The sequence below is a fragment of the Furipterus horrens genome, unplaced genomic scaffold (assembly GCF_987537825.1).
Source record: "Furipterus horrens unplaced genomic scaffold, mFurHor1.1.pri manual_scaffold_11, whole genome shotgun sequence".
NCBI lineage: Eukaryota > Metazoa > Chordata > Mammalia > Chiroptera > Furipteridae > Furipterus > Furipterus horrens.
The window spans coordinates 1,908,188-1,935,692 of NW_028327181.1; the positions used below are offsets into that span (position 1 = coordinate 1,908,188).

Genomic DNA, 27,505 nt, shown 5'->3' on the forward strand with positions numbered 1-27,505 from the left:
ACCGTGAGAGGGGAGTGTCTGCGGTTGCTGAGCCCCCCAGTTGGTGCTACTTTGTAACAGCGGCCCGGCCTGGAGGGCTCAGATGCATTCTGTTCTTTTCTGGCTTCCCGCTGTGTGAAATCTGCCCATGTCGTTGCAGTCAGCCGCACCCCGTTTTCATGGCTGTATAATATTCCACGAGGCCGCCACGGTCGACCCCATGCCCTTGCCCCGCGTGCCCACGCCTGACCTCCTCCAGGGCCACAGGTAGGAAGCAGGGCTGGTCCGGGCGTGTGCGCCCTCCCCTCCACCCGGGGGTGCCGACTGTGGCCGAGTGTCTGCGGTTCTCAGTTCCATCATTAGCTTTTCACGTAATAACTAACTTATACGGTGGAACCTTGGTTCTCGAACCTAATTCGTCCTGGAAAACTGAATCTCCTTGTGTATCCCCTGAGAGGCATGTGACTGGGTGGGCACACTGGCTGTCGGGTGGAGGACGGAGACCCTAAGTTTTGTTAGACTACCGAGGCCATTTTTCCACCAACAACTTGTTTCAGAACCGAATTGCTCGAGAACCAAGACGTTTGGGCGCCGAGGTTCATGTACCCCAAATCGGCCTCTCAGCGCAGTCAGTCGGCCAGGGGCACTCACACCGTCACAGGGCCCTACGGGCAGCGCCCCTGTCTCCTTCTGGATGTTCCCGTCGCCCCAAAGTGAAGCCACGGCCCCTCACGGCCTCCCCCGCCCCCCCAGCCCCCGGCTCCTCTCTGGCTCCTGGATCTGCAGCCAGATGTCAGTGGACTCGCCGGCCCGGGGCCTTGGGTCTGGTCTCCTCGCAGCACCCTGTCCTCGAGGCCCGTCCACGCCGCAGCAGGTGCCAGCACGCACTGCTTTTCACGGCTGCGTCGCGGCCTGAGGCATCGTCCGCCATTGGGATCGGCCACTTTCTGCTTGCTTGTCCCTCGCCTGAGGGACATGGGCTGTTGGCAGCTTTCGGTGACTGTGAATGATGCCGCTGTGGCCACGCGTGCACACGTGGCTCCTGAACACGTGGCTTTCTGCGGTCTCCTCTTGCTGCCTCCTCTTCCCCGCGTTGCGCCAGTGCCCTGGCACCCGTCCCCCGGGTGGGCGTGCAGTGCTGGGGGCCTGCAGACGGGGCGTGGGGTCAGCCCCGGCTCTGCCTCCTGCCCACTCTGGGACCTCGGGCAGGTTCCTCAAGTCTCTGGGCTTCGTGACGGGTCTTACGACATGGGGCAAAGCCCACCTTCCAGAGGGGCGCGGGGGGGGGGGGTGGCCTGGGCCGTGGGCTGTGTGCTGCTGGGCAGCCCTCACCGGCGGCCTGACTCCCGCCCCGCGTCCCGCGTGTCCCCGGCCTTGTCTGTGTGCCTGGCTTGTTGCTTCTTGCTGCTGCCTGGACTTCAAGTTGACGTTCCTTGTTCCTCGTTCCTCGTGTTTGTGATAAGTATCTGGTGCCGCCCACTCCTGCCTCCACAAACAGCAAACATTCTGGAGCCTTCCACCTCCAGGCTTTCCTCGGGACATGCTGGGGGTGGAATTGCTGGGGCATCTGCCATGGCGGCAGGGGGAGGGGACACCTCATTAGTGTGCCTTCCAGAGGGCTGTTGACATTTCCTCCTACGTCTGCTCTGGCCCGTGAGACCGTCTGGCCTCCCGGAACGTCTGCAGTTGCGCTGGGGCATGTCTGGTGTGTTGCCCTGACTTGCATCCCTGAGTCGTGTTTTGAGCCTATTTTCTTCTGCAAGTCAGTGGTGAGGGTGGGGGTGGGGGTCCGAGGCTCAGTGACTTTGAGGGTCTTGTTGGGGGTCAGAGCAAACGAGGGCGAGACCCAAGACCTCGCACTGGGTCTAGTCAGAAATCTCTGGCCCCCATGATCAGAATCAGAGGACAGAGGGCAGGAGATTCCTTTCTGCCAGGAAGGCTCAGAGTGAGGCCAGCGCTTGTCGGAATGGGGCGAGAGTGTGGCCGCCTTCGTGTGTAACTGTGTCCGTGTGTGCGACTCGCCGAGGGCCCTGTCCTCATGGGGCCAGCCCCTCTGTTCTTCTTAGAAGGACACCTCTCGTTGGATTCAGGGCCCCCCTAATCCAGGACGACTTCACGGTGAGATCCCTCACTAGTTACATCTGCGAAGACGCTCTTCCCCAGTGAGGTCACATTCTGAGGTTCCAGGGGGGTGTGAATTCTGGGGGCCCCTGCGCAGCCCCCCACATTGTGAGACCCAACCCTCACATCCACAGGGCTCATTTGAGCCTGGTCCTTGGGTCGTCTGGGGGCTTGATTCCCTCTGAAGGCCGCCCGCACCATCTGCCAGGGGGCCGCTCTTCTCAGTTCTCACCGACCGAAGGCCAGCGTGGCCTCGATTGGTCACATCACGTGGGACTGCTGGACCGGATGTGCCCTGCGGGGCCAGCTTGTGCGCAGACATAATAAATAAGATAAGGAAAGGAAAATAGGGGTCCAGTGAAAAAGACAGAAAGTGTACAGAAGGGTACAACCTAAAAAAAAGGCACAGCAAAGAAAGTCACCGCGCCCTTGCCCCCACCGGTCCTTGTCCCAGAGGTAACGTGGTTAACAGTGTCTGTGTGTCCACAGGGACCAGAATAGCCCCTCCCAGGACACACAGCCTGTGCCGCTGGGACCTTTCCCCACCGGGGGTGGCACCTGGGTGGACCTGGGAGGTCTTCGTCTTGGCACATGCGCCGTGAAGGTTCAGTGAGCAAAGCGCTTCGACGATCGCCCACTCCTGGTGGCGTGGGTGGTAACAAAGGTCGTGTCCAGGGAGCCTGGAACGGAGTGGGGTGGGTGGCAAACCCAGCGTGGCCCTGGAAAGTGGGAGTGGGAGTGGCCGTGGCCGGGAAGACTCTCCTCGTGGGGGTCCCCCTGCACTCACCATTCTCTCCTGGAGGAGTCGGGGACTGACGTCTCTGACCTCGTGCCTCCGTGGGCACCGGCAGCCGTGACGTGGCCGGGGAGCCCAGCTAAGTACCGCAAAGCTGTCCGAGGCCACAGTCACGTGTCCCTGGTGGGGGAGGGAGAAAGGACGGGACTGGGACAGTCATGCCGAGACTTCAGATATCCTTTAACTTAAGGGGCCTCCTTTGAACCCTCCTCCTGGCCTTGGACATGAGAAGCAGCCGCTGGCGTCCCTGCGGCGCCTCCGCAGCATCTCTGGCCTCTCGCAGCTCGTGGTCTGGTGGAGCCACAGCAGGTGAGGCTGGGAAGACTCCAGGTGTCTGTCCCGTGGGCAGGGACATCGGCAGAGAGCCCCTCGCCCCGGCCATGAGTGACGAGTCGCCCTCATCACCGGCTTCCTCCACAGACACTCCCAAGGCCTGGGTGCAGTGACAGCCCCCATGCATGGACAGGACCAGCCTTGCTGGGTGGGGAGCCGGCTCCAGGCAGCTGCATGGTGGCATGGGGAGGAGGGACCCTCTAGCCCCTCCGCATCGGGAGGCTGCTCATGCCTCCAGCACAGGTTAACTGAGCGCGTGCGGGAACTGGTGCCGCGCGGGGTCTGCCGTGGTGGGCACAGCAGGCCAGCCCTGCTCCCGGCGGCTGACGTCCTGGCAGGAGGGACGGCCGTGGACCAGCGAAGGAAGACGCACAGAAGACTCCGCAGAGACCCCTTCCTGCCGGCACCTTAACGCCACCCCAGTAATAAAAACAGGTTGTTTTCAAGCCAGGAAGTGCTCAGGAGCCGGCGTCCTGTGGGCCAGGTCTGGCCCGGTGCCTGTTCATGTTCATCTCAGAAGCATTTAAACGTTTGGAAAATAAAGAGAAGAATGCTCTTCGTGACATGGGACAGTTATGCAAAATTCACATTTCAGTGGCCATGAAAAAGGGACCGTGGGCACGGCCATGCCCGGGCGGGGACGTAGTTTCCTCTGCAGCAGCGGAGCCGCACACATGAGACAGCCGCCTGGCCCGCCGAGCCGAGAACATGCCGGGCCCCTGGTGGGCCGCGGGGAGGCCTGGCCCCCGCCCTCCACGTTGGCAGTGCCGAGAGGACGAAGATACGGCGGGGCCACGCTGACGGTGGCAGCCGGTGTGACTGTGCCGTGGGCGCGATTGCTCAATGAGTTGTCCTCGGCTCGCCTTGGCCCCGGTCCAAGGCCACGTGGGGCAGCTGGCCAGGGTGGTGCCGTATGGGATGACCGAGGTTCAGGCTTGCCGGCATCAGGAGCTCAGGGCCGCCTCCCCAAAAGGCATGGCCAATCTTCTCCATCGCGTGGCAACATTAATTCCTCAAATTCTCTTGACGCAGCCAAAAAAAAATATCGTTTTGCTGACCTGACAAAAAAGAATGGGTATGATTTTGATTCATGCCCCCCGGACGGCTCTTCTTGTGCTGGCTGCTGTCATTTCTTTTTATTTGACAATCTAAGGGAAAAGAGGTCAGTGCCCCTGACTAAATAGTCAGGTACTGCGTGTTTTAAACATTCTTGCAGCGCACCTGGTTGAAAATCGCTGGCTTCATCTTTCGCAAGAGGGTTGGCATGTTGTAATTTCTCCACGGCCATGGGTCTGGGCAGTCGGGTCTGCCACCTACAAATCCAATCCACGCCACTGGCGGGCTGGGACCAATGCCCGCTCAGGTCAAACAAGCCCCACTGCAGAGGCGGTGAAGCCCTCCTAAAGGGACCACGTTTAAGCGCGCAGCTCAGCAGCCTTCAGCGCGGTCACGGTGCTGGGCAGACATTGCTACCATCTGTCCTCCAGCTTTGCCATCTCCCCAGACCGAAGCCTGGCCCTCCCTCATTAAACAGTGACGCTTCGTTTGTTTGTTTGTTTTTAGAGAGAGGGGAAAGGAGAAAGAGAAGGAGAGAAACATCACTGTGTGGTTGCCTCTCACTCGTGCCCCCAACTGGGGACCTGACATACAACCTAGTCATGTGCCCTGACTGGGAATCGAACCAGCGACACTTGGTTCGCAGGCTGAAGCTCAATCCACTGAGCCACAGCAGCCAGGGCATTTTTTTTTCTTTTTTGTCGTTAACTTGTCCTGCTGAGAATTTAAAACCAGATGAAAGGCCCATGCTCTTCCTCTGCATTGGATTGAGCAGTGGGGTGACATGACCCATGTGCAGGGCCCCGCCCGGGGGCGGGAGCAGAGGCGGAAAGCCAGGCAAGAGGTCACTAAGCTGGTCCCCGCGAGCGACGCCGGGGCCGGGGTGCTGAGAGTCGCGGAGGGCCTCTGTCGCCGCAGAGCCCGGGAGAGCAGCGGGCGGTGGGCAGGAGGGAGACGGAGCCGCGGAGGGTGACTCAGCCCCGTAGTCTGAGCCCTGCACTGGGGCTTCCTACAGAGCTCTTCTCTTATTCTTGGCACCTGTACCTCAAAAGAAGTTGGCCCTGTCGCCAGGGTGAGGCCCAGGCCCTGGCTGAGTCAGTCCAGGCTGCAGCCCTCCCGGGGTTCTGGACCCCCCAGGGCTGGGGACGCCTCTGGAGCCCTCAGTCCGGGAGGCTCTGTGTGACTTGCTGGGCAGTCCGGGGCCGGCAGGGCCGGTCCCGTCCCAGAACTCGGCCTCGCATGGGCGGTCCAGCCTCCTCCTGACTCCTCAGGTCCGAGATGCGTTTCCTCCGGAGCCTGCTTTCTGTTACCACCGAGGGTTGAATTTGGTTTTGTAATTCAATGGTCAGGTCAAGTTCATGGTTAATTTGTGACCTGTGCTGCGAGCCTAAGGGTGGGAGCCCAGGGCTCAGTCCCTGCCTCGGGGGGACGTGGGTTTGCTGAGGTGAAGTGGATAGAAGTGTTTTCTTAGCTGTGCAGCTGGTGGGTACGCGTCTCCTGCTCCCCAGGCCTCCCCCAGCTTCTCGGGGTCAGGGGGCCCTTCTTGTTCACCGTTGCATCTTTAAATTCCCAGCATAGCCTCTGGCATAGGTTGGGTGATTGTGCTGAAAATGAACTGGGATCTTAATTAGATCTGAGCAGGCTCGTTGTAGGTAGTTCCTGAGGGCTTCGTGGAGGAGGTGGCACCGGGTGAGTGGGGTTTTGGATCTGTGGGAGGCAGTGAATGGGTGGTTGCTGAATATGAGGCTTTCACGGCACGGAGCCCAGGCGAGGCCTTGAATGCCGAGGACAGGAGTGTGTTCTTGCAGGTGGCCAGGAGCCCAGTGACAATGACAGCTACCTCACAGTCAGCACCTACTGTGCGCACTGGCCGTGCACCATCTCCAAGGCTCACGCGCCGCCCTGCCAAGTAGGGGCTGTCACCGCTCCCGTTCTACAGATGAGGAGACTGAGGCACAGAGCGGGAAGCCTCTTGCTCGCGGCCACACAGTGAGGACGTGGTGGAGGGGGGTCCAGTCCGATCCGTCTGCGCCAGCACTGGCTGCAGAAATAGCTCACCAGCCTTGACTGCGAGTCACATGTGTGACGGGACATGTTCTAGTGGCCACACGAAGCAAGGGCGTAGCAGGTGAAACCAGTGGGGTCTCCTTTTTCATGGCTCCGCATGCGGTCAGTTTGAAATTTCTGGGTGACCCCGGTGTCCCGCTTCGAGAATTCCTGCTCTGGGCTTCTTTAAACAGAGTGGACACAGGACATGTGGCTGTGGACTGAGTGAAAAAATGAGGAAGTGGCACCCACGTCTGGAATAGCTAAAGCAGGTGTGATGTTTAAAATAAAATGTTTTCAGCATGTCAGTCCCTGCTGGGAACTGTCACGTCTCCAGTCCAGCTTGCTGTCACCTTCTCAGAGAGGCCTTCCTGGGCTGCCAGGTAACGGGTGTGCCGCTCTGCACTGGGCTTCAGTGTTCTCCGGGGCCCTCCTGGGAAGCGCCAGGCTGTCCCCGCTCCCCGTGCCTCCTGGCACCCCCTGGCCTGCAAAGGAAATGGGGGGAGGGGCCTCTTGGGAGCCCTCAACGGAATGGTGGCCTGGCGGGTCGCAGCTCACGGGGCCAGAAATATTATTAAAATGGTAATGTTTAGGATTTACTTCGTTGGAAAACAGGCCAATAGCTAAAAATTAACATGTGTGACAGCTTCATGTTTTTCATGCACACGTTTACTGAGCTGCTGCCCCGGCCCGGGCTGGGCCCCAACGGGCCATACTCGCTGTGTATTTTAAAGATTTACTCTTATATAAATATGAGCCATTAAAACGGCCACGGGCAGCCCTCCCTCGAGGCTTCCGGCTGATTGTTTGTTTCCCGTTGCTCCTTCGCTTGGCAAATATTTGCCGAGTGCCCGCTGGGTGCCAGGCACAGTTCTAGGCCCTGGACGTGCACCAAAGAACAGCCGGTGAGGACCCCGCCCTTGGAGCGCTGTGACCTGGCAGGGAAGACAGATGAAGAGCAGTCGACACAGTTGGTTACAACGTTTGCTGGGAGGCGACGAGGACCTGGCTAAGGGAGTCCTGGGGGGTAGGGCAGGCCTTCCCAGGAAGGGGGCCCGTGAGCAAAGGTTGGGAGGGGTGAGGCGTCTGACCATGCGGCTCCCGCAGGAAGAGCATTGAAAGCAGTGAGCGCGGCCGTGCAAAGGCCCTGGGGCAGGAGTGTGCCTCCGTCTGCGAGGGGCAGCAGGCGGGCAGCACGAGTGGGCCGAGCCGCAGGGGCGGCGACGGGACGGGGGGCCTGCAGAGACCAGATGCTGAGACGGCAGCTTTCACGTTTACTTTCACGACATGAAATGTTGCACACTTTTTGGGGTGTCTGAAAAATTCAGGCCACGCAGCCAGCGCCAGCTGCATCTTTCTGGAGCTTGCCCCTTTCCCTCCCGATTCTGCCGCCGCGGCGCGTGCCGGGGCCCAGCCCAGGACCCTCTGCACTTCTTTCCCCAAGCTCAGAGAATTTTTTAAGTTTAATTATTTTAAATTACATTTATTGGGGTGATATGGGTTAATAAGGTTCCATAGGTGTCCTTTGCAGGCCGCTCACATGCACGTGGGGGTTTCTCCAGGGCAGAGCGGTAGTGAAATGATCGAGGTGAGCAGGGCGGCATCTTCCAGACAGACGGGGATAGGACAGGATGTCAGAGTCGTAACGCATGTCATCAGGGTGGAAGTGACCCGGGGCTGTGAAGGGAAAGAATCCTCCGTGACGCTCCCGGTTCAGCAGCTCCAGCTGTGCAGCTCGTGGCCCTAGGGGTGGCGGGCAGCACCTGAGAGCTGGTGTCCTGTGACCGTGCAGGGCTGGGGACCTCGGCCTTACCCCCGCCGAGACCCACTCGGCTGCGCCCACCGCTCTCCAGGGTGCTGACCCCAGCCTCAAGCGGTGTGCCCGGGTCCCCACAGCATCGCCCGCCACTGGTTTTCTCGGGTGACCTAATTTCTGTTCATCTCTGGGGAAATATCATTTTCATTTGCAGTTAATATTTTGGAAAAAGACTTGCGTAGCTTTCCTTACCCTAAAAGTGCCTGTTGACACCATTTACAGTGGCATTTAGCTCGTCCGCCGTGGGCTGCACACCCCACCCGCAGCCGGTGACCGAGTGTCTCCCTCCCTCCAGGGGGGAACGCGGACCTGGAGGCAGTGACTGCCATCGTCCCCTGGCAGCCCCCCTCCTGCTTTCTGTCCCCGTGGATCTGCCTGTCCCAGGCACTTCACAGAAGCGCAGGCAGGCAGCACCTGTCCTTTGGTGTCTGGCCTCCTTCGGCATCATGACTTCAGGGTGTCAGGACGTGTTCCTGTGTAAGGCTGTACCAGGTCACACTGAACGTACACACGAGGGGCACGGGGCTGCTTCCGCCTGTGGCCGCTGCGGGTGCTGGTGACCTCGTGGACACCCCCTTTTAGAGGCGTGATGAAGACGTCCTGGCTCTTCATTCTGGTGGCCGTGCCGGGCCGGTGTCTGCACTATAGACTGCACTTAACGTGGGGGACGGGCCCTGGGGAACACCGCGCCGGTGGCCGCTCGGGGCCCTTTGTGCCCCTGCTTGTCCTACGGACTCATGTGAAGACGCGTGCGATTCTGTGTGTCTGAGAAAGCAGCTGCGTGGTTGCTGGGCTCTGTGGGGAGGGAAGGGGCTGCTACTGGGAGCGATGACAACGCCCTGGGACCGCACGGCGGGGGTGGCTGCACGCCCCAAACAGGCGCGGGTTGTGTGGTGTCTGAATCGTCTCAGTGACCCTGTCAGAAGATGTTAGTGTCACGTTTCCAAAGGACACCCATAACCGTTGTGCCTTTTAAATGTACAGTTGGATGGGTTTTGTCAAATGTGTGCAGCTCACCTCCATGGCCACCGAGAGCAGTGCGTGGGACACTCGGATCACCCCAAACAGTTTGCTGGTGCCCTTTGGCATCGGCGCCCTCCGTCCGCCCCGTGGTTTTCCTCCTTCCAGAGCGCCCTGTGTGTGAAATCATAGCGCGTAGTTTTCCGTACCTGCCTTTCTGAAGGCTTTTCCTGCGTGCTTCGGAGGCTGCCCGTGCTGTGGCACTTACCAGCGCTCAGTTCCTTTCTCCTCCCAGGGTGTGTTCCATTGTTGGGGGGTGTGGCAGTTTATCTGTTGACGGATGTGCGGGTTATTTTAAGATGTGTTTTTAAAGCATATTTGTTGCTGGCAGACCTCTATCCACGCTCTTGCCAGCTTCCTTCCCAGCCTTTGCACAGGCTGCGTCCCGGACAGGCCCGCCCTCCCTGCCTTCCTTTTCTGGCAAAGCGCAGCTCTTTTGTTTAATGCCCTACTCCCATGGCCCTTCTTCCAGGAAGCCCTCCTGACTCTCCAGGAATGGGTTAGATAAGAGGAAGGGGCGTCGAACAAGGGATCGCCTTGTCTCTCTGCCAGGCTTTGTGTTGTGGGCTGTGATCTTTGACCTTGGCGGAGGGAGTGGGGATAAAATCTTGACCTTGGTGGAGGGGTTAGGGTTAGAATCAGATCCTTAGGCAAAAGGCTGTGATCCCGGCTGGCCGGTGCACCGTGCTCTAGTCAGCCACCTGGTCCAGGGGCCTCGGCTCTGTGTGACCGAAAGAAAGCTGTCCTGCAAATCAGAGGCATTGCAGAGTCCAGTGCCCACCTGGGGGCTGGCGGGGCAGCAGTGGGGAAGAGGAGGGCTCGGTCACTTTACGCCTGGCGACGGCACGGCTGACCGTAGTCCTGAGCACCTGCCCTCTGTGAGCTCACGGACGCCTCACACCAGCCCTGTGAGGTGGCCGCGGTCAGCGCACCTGTTTCGTGGATGAGAAAACCGAGGGGCCCCAAGGACCAGGGGCTGGTGCAGCATCACCCAGCCCAAAGGCCGCCCACCGTTCTGTGGGTGAGAGCCGTGGGAGGTGGCAGAACCCCAGGGCCCCGAATTCCCTTCTGTGGTGGGGGGGAGACACGGGCTCTATCTGGTGACTTACTGGTTTGGCCAGTCTGTGCCCAAGCAGGGGAGCGGGCCAGTGGGTGAGGAAAGCGGCAGTGTCCTGGGATTCCAGAGGCTTCTCTGGGCCCAGCTGCTTTTGCCAAGAAACGTGACCAGGAGAGGGAGGCAGGAACTGGAAGCCGGCTTTTTTAACCATTTTATTGCTGCGTGTTGGCCTGAAGAAAAGGTCTGAGTGTTCACGGTGTCAGCCGGACGAGTTTGAGGGTCCTAGGCACACACCTGTGAGCCCCCGCCAGGGTCTGTGCGGGGACGCACCCCTTCCCACCGCCCTTCCTCTCACGTTCCTTACTTCTTAGTTTTACTTAAACAATTCTTTTTATCTTTATTTTTTTATCTTGACCCGAGGACGTGCTTAGGGGGACGGGAGGGAGCGAGAGGGAGAGAGACACCGATCGGTTGCCTCCCGTACAGAACAGACCTGCAGCCCAGGCACGCGCCCTGCCTGGGAGTCAGACCCGTGACCTTTGGGTTTGCAGGCCGGCGCCCCAGGCAGCTGAGCCGCACGGCCAGGGCGCACGCTCTGTGTACGATGGTCCGTGTTGTTACTCTAGCTGTGCACGGGGAGGAAGCCCCAGAGACTCGCTGCGCAGCGTCGTGCCCGGAGGTAACCCAGCGTGTGCGTCTGAGTGTTCGCTCAGAGGGAAGATCTTACACGTGTATTCTTTTTTTTCCTCAAGATCTTATTTATTTATTTATTTGTAGAGAGAGGGGAAGGGAGGGAGAAAGAGAGGGAGAGAAACATCCGTGTGTGGCTGCCTCTCGTGCGCCCCCAACCCAGGCCTGTGCCCTGACTGGGGATCGAACCGGCAACCCTTTGGTTCTCAGGCCGGCGCTCAGTCCACTGAGCCACCCCTGCCGGGGCACATGTGTGTTCTTATCACACACACGCGCGCGTGCACACACACGCACAGAAAGGAGGACACCAGCGTTACCTCCGCCCTTTTCTCCCTGCAGAGAGTGCCCAGGGCGGCCAGCGTGGGCGGGGTCCTAGGCACCAGCCTTGCGCAGGTCTTTTCTGAGGGTGGGGGACAGTGCTGGGCAGGAGGCCCGGCCTCGGTCTGTCCGGCCTCCCTGTGGGGCTGGCCTTGTTGTTTTGATTTAAAATTTGAGGATTTCCATGCTGGGTGGCACCAGTCCCTGCCCGCAGCCTCCAGCCGAGGTCTGGGTGCTCCTCGCCGAGCCTGTGCCGGGCGGCTGGGGGGCATTGCCTGGTGTCGCAGCTGCCGTGGGGCCCTGGGAGAACCCCCCAACCTCGCCAGGCTCGGTTTCCCCATCTGTAACACAGGGAGGTCACCCCGCTCTAGGAGATGATGCCGGTGTGGGGTAGGGGCGGCCGGCAGGCCAGCTGTGGCGTGAAGATGTGCAGTTTGGTTCCTCGGTGTGTTCGGTTCTGAGAAATCAGCTCACGACACACGGGGGGGGTCTGCAGGTGGAGCCCTCAGGGCCACCGGGCCTGGGGGTGGGGTGGCAGCTGCTGCCTTTGGTTTGGGGGTGACCCCGTCGGTTCATCACAGCCCCCTACCCCCACCCCAGTGCCTACCCAAGTTGCCCTCTTGGTCCCGGCTACTGCCTCGTTTACATCAGGACGGAGCTGGGGACCGGCCTCTGCTCCCCACAGCCGACACCCAGAGACCACCTCTCCCCCGCCCCCGTCCCTGTCCGGAACCTGGTGGCCTTTGCCTTCCACTGCAGGGGTCAGCAGTAATCAGCACTGCCGCCCCAGGCTCCCCTCCCCCACCTCCCTCGAGGCAGGGCCTTCCTGGGGGTGGGGCCACTCACTTACGTCTGTGACTGTGAGGAGGAAACAAACACCGTAATAAAACTGCTGGTGGCTCCTCGGGGGGCTGTGGTGCTGGTAGGGAGGGGACGGGCCCTGAAGAGGCGGGAACCGGCTGGCGGCAGGCACGTCTGGGCGCGGCTCCTTCCGTGGCCTCCTTCCCATTGTCTTTATTAATTACTTTATTTATGCCCACGGGATGCCCCGCTGTAAAGCCGTCCTCGCGGCTCCCAGAGTGGGTCGGAAGGGGTGTTTATCAATCCCCGATTATTACACCTGAAGGCAACTCTGACACCTGTATTTTATATTAAACCACCCCATTTTTTATTCTTGGCAATGAATCCAGCTTTTCTCCACTTAAATGCTGTGCGGGTCAAACGGGCCGCCGCTGAGACGACAGGGTCACTAGCTCTTTGTACAGATGGGGTGACTGAGGTTCGAGGTGACCAACTCGTGTGAATGGCCAGAGTTTGCCAGTCGGGGACGTGGAGCCTGGCCTGGGCGGCCAGCGTCAGCCTTCTGCTTCCTCCAGAGGCTCTGCCTATGGGAGCTGGCTTGTAGGGACAGAGGAGGTGGCTGTCCTTGTCCTGGAAGGCCACGTTCTAAAGACGTTGGAAGGTGTGACCCAAGCCCCCCCGGGTGCCGAGCTTTGCCAGGTATCTGATGGGCAGGTCACTCCACTTGGCTTGGGCTCAGAGGGGTGTGAGCCTGGTGGGCGGCACTGGGGGGGACTTCCTGGGACGCTGGGAAGCTGAGAGCTGAGGGGCGAAGGAGAGGCTCGAGGCCGGCATATCCGACAGCCAGACTTGCCGTGTGGGCGTCAGGCCTGTTTCCTTCAGCCTTTTAAGAAAAACCAAGTTTTTGCCAAGCTTTATCCGTCAGGAGGTTTCATGTAGATTTCTGTATTTCTGACTTTCCAGGGAGCCCAGCTCTTGCTGTCACTCCCTGCTGTCCCCTTCCTCGGCTGTGCTCCAGCCACACAGCCCTCCTGGCTGTCCCCAAACACTGTCTCCGCACCTCCCTGCCTCAGGGCCTTTGCACTGGCTGGTGCTGCTGCACGGCCTCTGCCCACCGGCCCAGGGCTCCCCTCGCTGCCTTTGGCTTTCGTTTTGGTTTGGTGTTTGTCTTTGTGTGCGTTTCTCCGACCGCTCTGTTCACAGCTGCAGAGTTGCCACGGCTGTTTGATCCCCGCGTTCCCGCAGAGGGATCAAAGCCCCTCGGAGCTGGGGCTCCGGGTCTGCCTCTTTCCCGCTCCCAGCCCCAGCTGCTAGGCCAGTGCCTGGCCGGTAGCAGGTGCTCAGTAAGTGTTCGCTGAGTGCAGGAATGAGTGACTGGTACATTTGGCCGCGGGGGCTGGAGAGCAACGGCCGTCGCCTCTCAGTGAGGCCTGGGGACCCCGTTTGCCAGGGTCCCCTGATCAGGCTGCTGTTGTTAAAACACATACAAAACCAGCGTGACTAGATTACCTATTAACTTCCATTATGTGAACCTGCTTTCCCGATGTGCTGGGGGTGGCCCGTGTGGAGGGCCGGCTCTGGGCAGCTGTTCTGGGGCTGAGGGGTGGGCAGGTGGGCAGCGTGGAAGCCCCGGGCGCCCTCCTCACGGGCACGTCTGTCTTGCCCCCCCAGAATGTGCGCATCGACCCCAGCAGCCTGTCCTTCAACATGTGGAAGGAAATCCCCATTCCCTTCTACCTCTCTATCTACTTCTTCGACATCATGAACCCCAGTGAGATCCTCCAGGGCCAGAGGCCGCAGGTGCGGGAGCGCGGGCCCTACGTGTACAGGTAAGGATGGAGGTGGCCCTGGCGGGGCGGGGCCTCCGAGCAGACGGGGTGTGGGCGGCTGCCACACTGAGACCTGGAGACCTTCAGGAGCAGGCTGGGCGCAGAGGGGGAAGTGAGGGGGCCGAGAGGGTGTGTATGGGGCAGCAGTCCCGTGGGTGAGGGAGGAGCGCACGCGCACGGCTGGGCTCCAGGCGAGTGGGGAGCTGCTCCCCAACCTTGCGCCCTCGGGGGGCCTCACAGCTCTTCCCTAGTCACTCAGTCATCCTGCGCCTTTACTCAGCCCCCACTGCATGCCAGCCACGGGCCTAGGCATCGGGGACACGGCGGGGTCCCTGCCCCCAGAGCTGACGTTCTGGGGTGGAAGGGAACCGTCTGTAGACCAGGGGCAGAGCAGCGACTTGGTCAGGTTATCAGAACACTTGCATGCGATGAGGGCACATTCCGGGTAATTCGCGTGGTGCTCCCGGGACGAGGTGAACACGTGCTGTAAGTGAATTTTTATTCCACCCCTCCATGGGTCTGCATGGTAACTGCCTGTCCCCACACTGCCACTCCCAGAGGTGAACTGGCTTAGCCCTGTCACACCAGGGCAGGTAGCAGGGGTGGGACGGGCCCCCGGGCCTGGCTGCTGGCCCTGCCTGCACCTTGGACCTTTCACTGTGGCTGGTGGAGCCAGGGGTCCCCTTCTGAGGGGTGGCCAGCCTGTCCTGGCTTTTCTGGGAACAGTGCGGGCAGAGGGTGCTGGCTGTTCACCATGCGCAGTTGGGTTCTGGGCAACCAGGGGCGAACGCTCAGCAGCTGTGCTGGAGGTTTGGGAGCCAGAAACTAGTCAGAGTCAGCTGCATGCATTCGCCCACTCATTCACTCACTCGTTCATTCATTCACTCACTCGTTCATTCATTCACTTGTTCATTCATTCACTCACTCATTCACTGACTCACTCATTCACTGACTCACTCATTCACTCACTCATTCATTCATTCACTTGTTCATTCATTCACTCACTCACTCACTTACTCACTCATTCACTCACTCATTCACTCACTCACTCACTCACTCATTCACTCATTCACTCACTCACTCACTCATTCACTCACTCATTCACTGACTCACTCACTCATTCACTCACTCACACATTCACTCACTCACTCATTCACTCACTCATTCACTCACTCACTCACTCATTCATCACTCACTCATTCACTCACTCACTCATTCACTGACTCACTCACTCATTCACTCACTCACACATTCACTCACTCACTCATTCACTCACTCATTCACTCATTCACTCACTCATTCACTCACTCATTCACTCACTCATTCACTCATTCACTCACTCATTCACTCATTCACTCACTCATTCACTCACTCACTCACACATTCAGTCACTCACCCACTCACTCACTCATTCACTCACTCACTCACTCATTCACTCATTCACTCACTCATTCACTCACTCATTCCCTCACTCATTCACTCACTCACTCATTCCCTCACTCATTCACTCACTCACTCATTCACTCACTCATTCACTCACTCATTTACTCATTCACTCATTCATTCATTCTCTCATTCATTCACTCATTTATTCAATCATTTACTCATTCCCTCATTCATGCACTTGTTCCCACATTCATTCACTTGGTTTTTCATTCACTTGTTTTTTCATTCATTCACTCGTTCTTTCAACAAACGTCTGCTGAGCACATGGATGTTGGTGACTGTTCTAGGCACAGGGAACCCAGAAGGATAAAGAAGCACTGGGTGCCTGTAGTCGATTTGGGGAGCATCAGGGTGGGACACCTAGGGGAGTGGAGGGGTCTGTACTCTGGGTCTGGAGATGACCAGGGTGGGCTCTCAGAAGGTGACGGGGGAGCAGAGACCTGATAGAGGCAGCTTGGCCGGGTGGAGGGATGTGTTGGGCTGAGGGGTGCTCCGTGCGGTGGCTGGTGAGCCTTCCGGAGGCGTTGGCGCTGTGTGCTGCGGTGGGCAGATGGCGGGGGCCCAGGCATGGGGGCTAGCCAGGCTTGGTGGTGGCTCCAGCAGGTTGGGGATGTGCACAGACACCCGAAGGCCCCGGGGAAACCTGGAGCCACCCCACTTCCCAGCGGGCCCTGCGGCCCACTGACCCGCCAGCCTCCTCTGACAGGGAGTACCGGCACAAGACCAACATCACCTTCAACGACAATGACACGGTGTCCTTCCTCGAGTTCCGCCACTTCCAGTTCCAGCCCGACAAGTCCAGCGGCTCGGAGCACGACTACATCGTCATGCCCAACATCCTGGTCCTGGTGAGGCTGCCCTGCCCTCGTCCCGCCCCCCCGCCCAGGGCAGTCCCTCGAGGGGGCAGCCAGTGGCTTATGGGGCCACACTCTCAGCCCAGTGAGTGTCCCCGGGGTACATCTACTGGCTGTTTTCGGGGTGCTGACCAAAGTCATTGTCTTTCTCTTTTCGGTCTGCAAATCTGAAACATGCTTAGGCAAGGCCACTCAGCTAATACGTAGCAGGCTAGGGTTTGGGACCCATGAAGGCTGAGTCAGGAGCCCACCCTCTGTGACGCTCAGCCCTGCGTCCGATCCTCTGTCTGCCCGTTCGTGGCTCGTCGGGTGCTGGCTCGGTGCCCGGCCCTGGGCCGAGCTCTGGGTCAGGTGAACTCAGCTGGCGGGTCCCCTGGGTGGGAGGGCAGAGGACGCGCCAGGAAGTGCAGCCATGCTGTTCAGAGCTGGACTCGCACGGTTTGGCAGTGAGGTCCCTTTCCCCGCCGAGCAGGCTGGCTGGCTGACGCTGCGTGACCACCGCCGGGGCTCGTGAATGTTCTGGAAACACCCTCACAGACAGTCGTCAGGAGTGCAGCGACTGTCAGTATAAATGGCACAGGCCTTTGACCTCAGGAATGTCATGGGTAGGAATTTGGCCTTTCGATAGAATAGCACGCATGGGCAAAGACGTTTATACTCAAGGACGGTCATTTCAGCAGTATTGTCAGAGCGAACGTCTAGAAACAACCTCAATGCGGAGTTACGTTGTGAGCCACTGGGAGCACCAGTGGAATAGTATACAGCCAGGAAAAGAGGCAGGGCCGCAGGGTGTGGCACAGAGCAGTCCCTAAGGTGTACCTAAGCAGAGGAAAAGCAAGATGCAGAGCACACGGATGGTGCTACCAGTGAGTACTTTTAAAGGAGAAACGCATGCACACCCCACTCACACACACGCGCGTTTCTGCGCCTCGGCCTGGGTGGGCAGACTCGGCAGAGGGCAGCCAACACCTGTGGCTTTAAGGGCCACGCGGGCTCTGTCACAGCTGCTCAGCTACGTCATCACAGCACAAACGCAGTCAGAGACGGCGTGTAAATGAGCGGCCAGGGCCACGTTCCAATAAAACTTTACTTTGTGGTCACAGGAATGTGAGTTTCCCATGGTTTTCGTGTTGCTTGGAATACTCCTTTGGTTTTCCCCAATCTTTTAAAAATGTAAGAGAACCACAGGGACAGAGGCGGCGGGCTGCCTCGGGTGTACGCCGTCTCTGGGGGATTGTCGATGGGCCCAGAGCTGGGGCCGCCTCGGGGGAGGGGCCGGGAAGAGGAAGGCAGGGGTTGGCAGGGCCTTCCGTTCTATTTTGTCCTCTTGTGATTTTCAAAAATGGTGTGTTTATGACCTTTAAAAAATTACTAATGTCCGAGAGGCCCTGGTGAGTTCCTGCGGAACCGGCCCGCGGTAGCCTGGGCTTTAGGAAGCGCTGGCTGTGTGCACTTTGCTGCAGCTGGAGGCTGGCTTCGGGCCGGGGCACCCGTAAGAAAGTAAACCAAGTGCCGAGACGGTATCTGCAGAGGAAAGCAAAAAGGAGGAGAGCTCCTGTGTGTTAAGCACCTAGATATTGGGTAGAGCAGACGTGTGGGATGCTCATTGTTCGGGAGAGATGACAAGGGGGTGGGGCGGAGACTTCACTAGGAATTCTTTTTTCTCAAGGTGCGAGTAAGAGGTTCTCCAAACTTCCGTCAGCAGGAAGGGGATTGATGGGCTCCTGTTACTGGAAGGGCAGGGGTTGGGCTGGGCTCAGGTGCGGCTTGATCCGGACGTGTTGGTTTTATGCTCCGGCAGATTGGCTCATCTGGGGGCTACAGCCTTGCACATCCCAGGTTCAAAGCCAGTAGGGGGACCTTCCCTCTCGACCCCACAACGCCAGAAGCTTGTTCCTTGTGGCTCGTTGGCTCTGACTGGGCCACGTTCACATTTCCGGACCAATCACTGCTGGAGGGAGGGAGGTTTCTGATTGGCCAGGCCCGTGCCACGTGTCTGCCTGTGGGGTCCGGGGGTAGACTTACTTAGCATGAATCCGAGAGCACACGTGGTCCTGTTACTAGAGGATCAGAATGGTTCCCTCATTCCCACTGCAGGGGCCCTTCCTTGGCCCAAAGCCTTCCCTGGGTGGACTATTGGCCTTGCGGCCTGGCTTCGGGTCCGGGGGGATGGACTAGCTATGTCCCGCCTCCGACCCGCGCCGTCCCCTTGCTCTGCAGACCGCAGCGATGATGATGGAGAGTAAGCCTATGAGCCTGAAGCTGTTCACGACCTTGGCATTCACCACGCTCGGCCAGCGCGCCTTCATGAACCGCACGGTGGGCGAGATCATGTGGGGCTATGATGACCCCCTCATGAACTTCGTCAACAAGTACTTCCCAGGCATGTTACCCGTGAAGGGCAAGTTCGGGTTATTTGCTGAGGTAAGTATGGCCCAGTGAGAAGTTCAGGGCTTGTGGCTCATCCTCCATCAGCACATCCTGGAAACCAGTTACCAGCTGGCTTTTGGAGCTGGCTGGGGGCCTGGGGGCTGTGGGTGGGAAATGGCAGAAAACCTAGCGCACAGTGGCCTCAGTAAAATAGAGGAGTCATCGGCTCATGTAACTGAAGACTCTAAGGATGGATTCAGCTGCAGTCTGATCCAGGCTCAGCTGGAATGCTTGGGGTTGAACTTAGACAATCGGTGTCTCTGCCATGTCCACAGCTCAACAACTCCAATTCTGGGCTCTTCACCGTGTTCACGGGGATCAAAAACTTCAGCCGGATCCATCTCGTGGACAAGTGGAATGGGCTCAGCAAGGTGAGAGCTGGAGGGGACGGTGGGCACCGCCCGGGCCACCGCCCAGCACACCTTCCTCCGCTTAAAACCCGGAGGGCGGTGGCGTCCGCGAGGGAGGACCCGCCGGGTTGGGGATGTCACCTGTGGTTGGGGCTCAGCGCTTGGGGTCCCGGTGGGCAGGTGGGCACGGCAGGGCAGCTGTGTGTATTTAGCACCAGGGACATATTAGGGGCCAAGTTTCTTTCTTGTGTTCTTTTCAGTTACAGTTGATGGTCAGCGGTACCTTGTGTTGGTTTCAGTGCACAGCAGAGGGCTTAGACAGTCATCTACTTTACAAAGGGGGACCCCGCTGTTGCCGGCACCCACCTGGCACCACAGTTAGGACAGTGTTAGTGACTCTATTCCCTGTGCTGGACTTCGATCCCCGTGACTGTTCTGTGACTGCCAATTCGTACTCTTCATCACGTCCCCTTGTCCTCTCAGCCCCCGGCCCCAGGCCGCCGGCAGTCTGTGTTCTCTGTGTCTGTGAGTCTGTTTCATTCGTCCGTTCATTTCTGTTGTTCTTGAGACACCACGTACACGTGGAATGTGTCCTCTGTCTGACTTACTTTGCTGAGCGCAGTGCCCCTGAGGTCTCTCCACGTTGTTGCAAATGGTAAGATCTCATTCTTTGCCCTGTGGTTCCTAGTTCACGAAAACATTTCGAAAAGACTACACTGAGGCTATAGCCGTCCATTGCATTAAAAGACGTTGTGAGGAAGACAGTAAGTAAGATTACATTCGAAGCACAAGGAGGCATTCAAAAATGGAATAATGGAGACAGATGTAAAACCCCTTTTATCTCTCGTACCCGGCGTGACCCCGCCCCGAACCACAGAGGAAACCCACAGTTATCAGCAGCGAGATGGCCTTCCTGTCCCTCTACCTCCACGCGCACAGAGCGCTGGCGGGCTTTTTCTTCTTTGGACGTGGTGAAATCATGGGGTTGCGCCTGCTTTTTACGCTGTGGGGCCTTTCCCCGCTGTGCACGAGCGTGATCGTTGTCCACACCCACCGAGTGCTCACCTGCTCATCGGACAGAGTCCACCCTGGCCAGTGCCCAGAGCAGCGGGGGGCCCCCTCATCCCCGCTCAGAACTGTGCTTCGTGGAGGTGTCGGAGTTCCCTCTGGCTTCTTTCTCCCGTGTAAAAACACACGTGCTCGGGGATGAACCACACGCTGCCAGGGCTGAGGATGGAAAGAGAGGCGGCTGGTTTCCCTCTGTCCGGTTTCCCTGGCCAGAGGCCACGACTGTTTGGAGCTCTCCTGGAGTTTAAATATTTCCCTCCGTGTGCCATCTGCTACCTGCGTGGGTTTTAGGGAGTGTCCGGTGACCTCCTCTCTGAGAGGGGAGGGTGTTGGTGTCCCGTCTTCCACCTCACCCGCTTGCTGTGGCCTTGGGTATGTGGCTCACAGGCCCATTTTACAGATGCAGTAACTGAGTCCCCGGCCAGGCCGCACATTCCAGCGTCCTTCCTGCCACTGGGCTGGGCCATCTCTCTGAGGGGCCTGGCTTCTGTCCAGGGACGGTGCTGGGGATTGAGTGGTGCCGTCCCCCTGGGGCCTGGCCTGTGACGCCGCCGCTCTGGCCGGTGACGCAGAGCCCAGACAGGTGCTTGCGCCGCAGGCTCCTGAGCGCTGTGCCCGAATGCTTCCCCGCAGGTCAACTTCTGGCACTCGGATCAGTGCAACATGATCAACGGCACAGCCGGGCAGATGTGGGCGCCGTTTATGACCCCCAATTCCTCGCTGGAGTTCTACAGCCCGGAGGCCTGCCGGTAAGCAGCACCCTGGGCCTCCTGGACATGGAGGTCTGCTTGCTTTGTGGCCTAAACAAGTGGCTTTTGTCGTCTCTTGGAAGGAGTGCGGCTCCCCGTGTCCTCACCAGCCCCCCACACCCCCTTGGATGCTCTCTGGTGGCACCTTGAAGAGGCAGTCCCCTGCGGCTGCTGCTCTTGCAGGGCGTTGCTGCTGGCAGGTGCTGGGCGGGCATTGGTGGCAGGCAGGAAACCATGCAGGTGGCCAGGGGCTGTGAAATAGGGGCACGGTCGCTCCCTGGGGCGCCGTCTGGCGGCCCTCATTCCATCTGGGTGCTGAGACATCTGGTTGCTTCTATGTTGGCCCCCCAGTCTTCGGAGTCGCAGCCCCGGAGGTCGGCTTGGGTGGAACCATTCCTGTGGGTCCTCTGTGTGCTCCTTCCCGTGGGACTTCTCCACTGTGAACTTGGAGTCCTCTGCTTTCCCAGCGGACCTTTTGGAGCCCCTCTGTGCGAGGTGCTGGGGACACGGCAGTGACAGGATGGGCCAGGTCCCTGATCCTTGGGAGCTCGGCCCTGGCTGGGGCACGCAGGCCCACGAGCCCCAGGGAGCGTCAAAGCGGGAAGAGACCATGTTCTGCGTGTGCGCATGTTGTACGAGTGGAAATTTCAACCAAGAAAAACTGCAGGGAAAGTGCAGTCAGCCCCTCACCCCGCTCCCCGCAGCGTCACGGGGGCTTCTCTCCTGCCTCTCTCTCTCTCGGGGTAGACTTTTCCTGGGCCATCTGAGAGCAGGTTGGGTACCTACGTACGTCAGTGGGTGTTTTCTAGAAACAAGGATATTTTCGTAACCACAGTCCCATCCAAGTGAGGAAAGTGAGCATCAGTGTAATCCCACCGGCCAGGCTGATGCTGTCTGGTAAAAACGTGCCGCACAAGTCCCACTCTCAATTTTAAATATACTCCCGGCTGCACTCAAAGGGGTAGCGGGAAATAAGTGAGCCTCATTTTAATGACGCGCTTTGTTTGACCCCAGTATGTGCCACACACTTCCACGCCGCTGTAGACAGCGTGAAATGCTATTGAAGAAACAGTTTACGTTTCTGTTGGTGCCACGTTCTGGAAACCTGGGGTGTGTTCTGCACTAACGGTGCATTCCCGCGCGGACGCCCCCGTTTCAGGGGCCCTGGGACCACATGTGATGAGTGGCTGCCCTGGTCCCACAGCGTGAGCAGCGCAGGTCTGTTCTGCACCCAAGTGCGGCCGTGCCTCTGCGAACTGCAGCAGCGGGGACGGGGACGGCGATGGGTGTGGGGCACGGTGCTGCACCCGAGGGTGGCGGCTGAACCCGAGGGAAGGACGCTCCAGGAGCAGCAGATCCAAAGGCCCGGGGGCAGGAGGGGCATGTTGGAGGACGAGCGAGGAGGCTGTGGGGTCCAGGGCAGGGCAGGCGGGCACTGGGCCCCGGATCTTCCATGGACAGGACTGCAAGCGACTGCAGTGTTCGGTGGGGGTGTGGTGGCTGCTGGGACCCGGGGGAGGCAGCGCTGTGTTCCTGGGGTCACCCTCCCCTTTGTCTGTCCCCTGCAGGTCCATGAAGCTCGTCTACAAGGAGGCAGGGGTGTTCGAAGGCATCCCCATCTTTCGTTTCAAGGCCCCCGACACCTTGTTTGCCAACGGGTCCGTCTATCCGCCCAATGAGGGCTTCTGCCCGTGCCGGGAGTCTGGGATTCAGAACGTCAGCACCTGCAGGTTCAGTACGTGCCGCCCCGGCCGGGCGACGGGAGGGCAGGAGGGGGGCGTGCGGGCCGGCTTATCGGCCGTGAGCTTCATTCTGTCCTCTGCACCTGGACAATCCCATCGGCCACAGACGCCAGCGCAGCAGAAAACTAATTCAAAAAAGGAAAGAAGCTGCTTATTAGTTGCCGTCCTGAGAAATTCCCACAAACTTCGGGGCCCGGAACGAGCGCCATGATCACAGACAGGTCTGTGGCTCAGCAGTCTGACGTCAGGCCTCTGATCCCGCTCCTGCGGTCACATCTCTTTCTCTGGCTCCTGGCATGTAAGGACTCTGGGGACCCCGCTGGGCCCACCAGATCCTCTAGGCCACGCCCCCTCTTGTGAAGCCCGCTCTGATGAGCAGCCTAGTCCCCCTGGGCTGCGTCACCTTTTCTAGTCACACGCATTCCGGGGACAAGGACGTGGACACTTCTGGGGGGGGCGCGTTCCTGGCTCCCGCGCTGTGACCTGTAGCTTGAAAAGGAGGCTACGGGGCAGGGGCCCTTCTCCCCACTCGGGAGGAAAGGAGGCTGGTCTGACTGCTCCAGACGTGTCCGCCGGGCCGGCCGTGTTCTCTGGCCTCGTCAGTGGTTGTCAGTGCCAGTCCCCAAGACACCGGCCTCCGGCGCTCGATGTGACACTTGGGTGTCAGCTCCCATCCCCTCTCCTCGCCCTCATGCAGCTGGTCAGCAAGCCTGGCCGGCTCTGCCCCCCCTCCTGCCCCCCTGGCCCTCGTAGTTGGGACCCCCAGAGTCTCTGACCCCTGGTCCAGGCCCCTCCGGGTGGCACCCCCGTCACAGTGCGGCGTCCCTAGGACGATCCGGCCTCCAGACTGCCCCGTGTGGCGCCCCTGGCCTCGTGCGCCTGTTTCTATGGAAACCGGCTTGAATGAGACAAAATTGGGGTGCTGTGGCAGTTCCTCGGACGCCCCTGTGTAGGATGGCCGGCCCCCAAAGCGAGCGCTTCACCGCCGCGGAAAGCTCTGCTGCACGCCGTTCCCGAGAGCGGCCCGGGGTCCTTCCGGCCTCACAGGCGCCGTCCCAGCCCTTGCTCCTGGGCCTCCCCCTCCCCGCGCACACGTGTGGGGCCTCCTCCCGGCCCTTCCCTCCCGCGCCCCCCCACAGGCTGTCCCCACACCTGCACGACCCCGCCCGCCCGAGCCCGTCTGCCGGGAGGACTTTGAAAGCGCGAGGGAATGTAGCGCTCTTTACGTCAGGCTTCTCCTGTTATGTCGGATAAACAGACAGACAGGTGCCCAAACGGCACATGCAGTGCGACACTCCCAACAGTGACCAGCATCTTGACCAACAAGCAGAACAGGTGCAGCCCCAGACAGCCCATGTCCCCTCCTCGTCACTGGCCTGACTTGGAGTGCCACAGCCTCGCCTGCCGTGGTCTTTGTGTAAAAAAGGACCCAGAAAGCGCATCCCCGTTTTCCCTGGCCACCTGCTCCCACGGTCACATTGGTGCGGTGCACCGCTGCTGCTGTGGGGGCCGTAGGCGCCTTCTTCAGGGCCGCATAGTATTCCCTCCTGGGGACACCTCAGTTTCCTTACCTCTCTTACTGTTCACGGGCATCTGAGTTTCTTGTTTACTGAATGTTGTTTTAGTGCCACTGGGAGCAATCTGTGTGTGTCCTCTGCTTTATCTGTTTCTACGTTTTGGGGCATTTTATCTGAAGATAAGAAATACCCATGTATCTCCCATTCCAGGTCTTGAAAATGTCTTAGACCCAGAGAATTCTCTCTCCTCAAACCTCTGCACTGAGTAAGGGCCTCGGACTTGCCCAACAGAAAGAACCCCTTCGTTGTAATCTATAATCACCCTGGGCAGTTAGATCTGGCTCATTGTGCCATTAAGCTATAAATTAATTAGCACTTTTAACCTGGGCGGGACTCTCTCTGTCTGTTTGGAAATAAGAGAAAGAAACGCATTCCTGCTGTTAAAAAGCCAAGTGGGCTTAATGTCTGGAGCCAGGCCAGGCGAGGGCAGACGGGCCCAGCCAACCCCCGTCTCCCCTGGCCTTGGAGGCATGGCTGGGGGGCTTGGTGAGACTCACCGCCTCTCAAGGGCCTGGCTTGGTGACCACCTCCCACACCGAGGGTCCCAGTTTTTTGCCACCTGTGAAGATGGGGTCCTCGTGTTTGCTCTGATGGGCTCCTTTCGTGGTATGGAGGGGAGGATGTGAGATGGGGTTTTCCAAGTTGTGGGACGCCCCTCTGTGTCAAAGGTGCAGGGAGCCAGCTTTCAACAGCGCTGACCTGCATGACGGGGGGGGGGGGGGGGGGGGGGCTCTGTCTCCTGTTCTCGTTCTGTCTTCCTGACGACTCCAGGAGAAGTTTTTGTTGGTGCTGGGAGGGCTCGAATGCCTTTCCCACACTCACCCGCGTGTTTATAGGGGAGCAGCAGGTCCAGGGTCAAAGCCTCGTGCGCCTCAGTGTCTAGTTGGAACGTGCAGTGACTGTTGGCTTCCGTTGTATTTATTTCTATATTTACTTTCTAATCGCCAGTTACGGCTCAGATAGGAAGTCCCCCCACCCCTTTAAAATATAGCTATTTAAGTAAAACAATGGCTGTTGGTTCAAAGAAAGCCATTGTATAAGAGAATGTGTGTGTGTGTGTGTGTGTGTGTGCGCGTGTGCACAGGGGGGTTCTCTGGGGTGTGTGGTCCACCAGAAGGGGTGCTGGGGTGAGTGGATTGATGGTGAGAAACAGAGCAGCAACGGATGTGGAAGGACTCTGGGAAAAGTGAGGCTGGACATTGATACATTCCCAGCTTTTATTTCAAACCAATGCCCGGCTTTGCAAAGAAAAGCAGAAAGCGTCCAGACATCTGAGGTGGCCAAACACGAAGGCCAGTCTGGCGGCCGGCAAGCTTGTTTTAGGGAATGAGACCTCGGGAGTCTGGCTTGTGTTTTTTTTTTTCTTCCCCTATTCTTTTTTCTTTTTGAGGGGAAGTTCACCTCACGTAAAATTAACCATGTTGACGTGTACAGTTCAGTGGCCTTTGGTTCAGCCATCACCTCTATGTACTTCCAGAACATTCTCAGCACCCCAAAAGGAGACCCTGTGCCCACGAGCAGTCACACTGCCCTCCCCCTTCCCCGGCCCCCGGCCACCCCAGTCTGCGCGTGGCCTGTGACGTGCCCGTTCTGGATCCTCGGGAGCGTGGAGAGGCTCCTGCTTGTCCTCGGTAACTCGTCGTCCCCCAGGCCTGTCGTCCGTTGTCCTGAGCTCCCGAGCATGTGCTGGCGTTGCCCCCACCCGGTCCGTTGGTGCAGAGGTTTGACCTCACGTTTCTGGGCGTGAATTTCTCACTCGGGCCCGCGTCCGTCCCTGTTCCCACTCGCTGCTGTTCCTCCCACAGACTGGCCGCTAGGCGAGAGCAGGCGGGCGTGTGTTCTCCCCGCCCGCGGACGTCAGGGAGACCTGGCGGCAGGCGCGCGCACCTGAGCCTGTCCGCTCGCTGCTGCGTTGCCTGCAGAAGCCCGTCCGGCTGCTTGGCTTGGTGGTCAGGGTGCTTCTCCTCCCACCCAAGTTCAAATCTGGCCTCGACTTACCTTTGTGTCTGTCCTCAACTCCCGTGACTCCCCTGCACGCACCGTCTGTTCCACATGCAGCTCCCACCGCCTGCATTTGCTTCTGCCACACCCCCTCCCGGAGTGCCGCGCCCTGACCCCAGCCCGGCGTCCTGCGGCCGTTCCTCTTCCTTCCTCGGTCCTTCCCACGCCAGAGCCGTGCTACGGTCCCTGTGGCGCAGAGCATGTCCCCTGCTGGGTTCCAGGGCCTGGTGCGTCCCGGGCGCTCTTCAGACCCCACGGAGGGATTTTCTGTCTAGTGATTGTCGTTCGCTTCTTGTCATCGCCCAGGGGTGCTCTGCAGGTGGGGACTGTGTTTCATTGTCCATCCCTGTGTCTGGCCCCGGCCTGCTGTGAAGCCTTGGGATGTGCCCACGCACCCTGCTTGCCTGACCCCTCTCTGCCCTCTGCCTTCCAGATGCGCCCCTGTTCCTCTCCCACCCTCACTTCTACAACGCCGACCCCATCCTGGCGGACGCCGTGCTAGGCCTGCACCCCAACGAGAAAGAGCACTCCCTGTTCCTGGACGTGCACCCGGTGAGCCCCTCCCGACAGCCTGCGGGGTTCGCGTGGGTGCAGGGGCCCCGCCTCTGCCCCAGGCACCACACGGCAGGGGGCGGGTGCTGGGTGGCAGCCTGGCTCTCTGTGGCTTGGAGAGCTTCTAGAATATCGAGCCATCAAAGGTTCCTACTTTGCTCTGACTCCATAGTTCAAGAACTTTATTATCGCTTCATAGGGACTTGTGTCTGTAACAGGACCATAAGACAGTAAATTAATTAGGCGTTATCAGCCTGCAGATTACCTCGAGGCAGCTGTAAAGATCTTGAGGTTCCAACGAGAGCCTGGAACATCTTGTAGATAAGTTGGGGGTGAGGGTGGGGACAGGAGGGCCTCACACCGGCACGGTGGCCCCCCGTGGCGGCATCCTTAGCCATTACCTCTTCCCTCAGCATCTCTGCTCCCTGTAAAATGTGCCCTTTTGGACTTGAGGGTGGCTACTGTTGATTTTAAAATTCAGTGGGTTTCTGTCTCCTGAGTGGACTCGCGGGCACCCCCACGGGCCTTCCCTGAAGCTTTTTGGCCTAATGCTTCACACCATTTTCCCGTGTGCTTCTTAGCCACGGCCTCACCTGCGGGCCCCGGCCCCAGACCCAGGCTGGTGAAGTCAGCTGTGGCTGCGCACGCTTGTCACTGGGCTCACGGGGACCCAGGCACGTGCGCCACCTCACTGGGCTTGCACGGTGATCTGGGAGGTGGGCACAGCCACTCCCGTGCCGTGGGGGGCGGGGAGACTGCAGCCCAGGTCGGCTGAGCCACACAGGTAGCAGACGGGGTTGTTGGCTTTGTGGGGAGTTCTTGGTCATCAACAGGACCATAGCAGGGAGCTCAGGGGCCCAGGACCTCCGTCACT

At 59.3% G+C, this 27,505-nt stretch overlaps 1 protein-coding gene across 1 annotated transcript in view; it reads left to right on the forward strand.

Moving 5' to 3' along the window:
• SCARB1 (scavenger receptor class B member 1) overlaps positions 1 to 27,505 on the forward strand; it is a 51,939-nt gene that overhangs the window by 12,942 nt on the left and 11,492 nt on the right. The window contains exons 2-8 of the mRNA XM_090290825.1: positions 13,705 to 13,862; positions 16,015 to 16,156; positions 18,383 to 18,586; positions 18,868 to 18,963; positions 20,644 to 20,759; positions 22,328 to 22,494; positions 26,513 to 26,631. Of these exons, the coding sequence (XP_090146951.1) occupies positions 13,705 to 13,862; positions 16,015 to 16,156; positions 18,383 to 18,586; positions 18,868 to 18,963; positions 20,644 to 20,759; positions 22,328 to 22,494; positions 26,513 to 26,631 (1,002 nt within the window). The remainder of the gene's footprint in view (positions 1 to 13,704; positions 13,863 to 16,014; positions 16,157 to 18,382; positions 18,587 to 18,867; positions 18,964 to 20,643; positions 20,760 to 22,327; positions 22,495 to 26,512; positions 26,632 to 27,505) is intronic.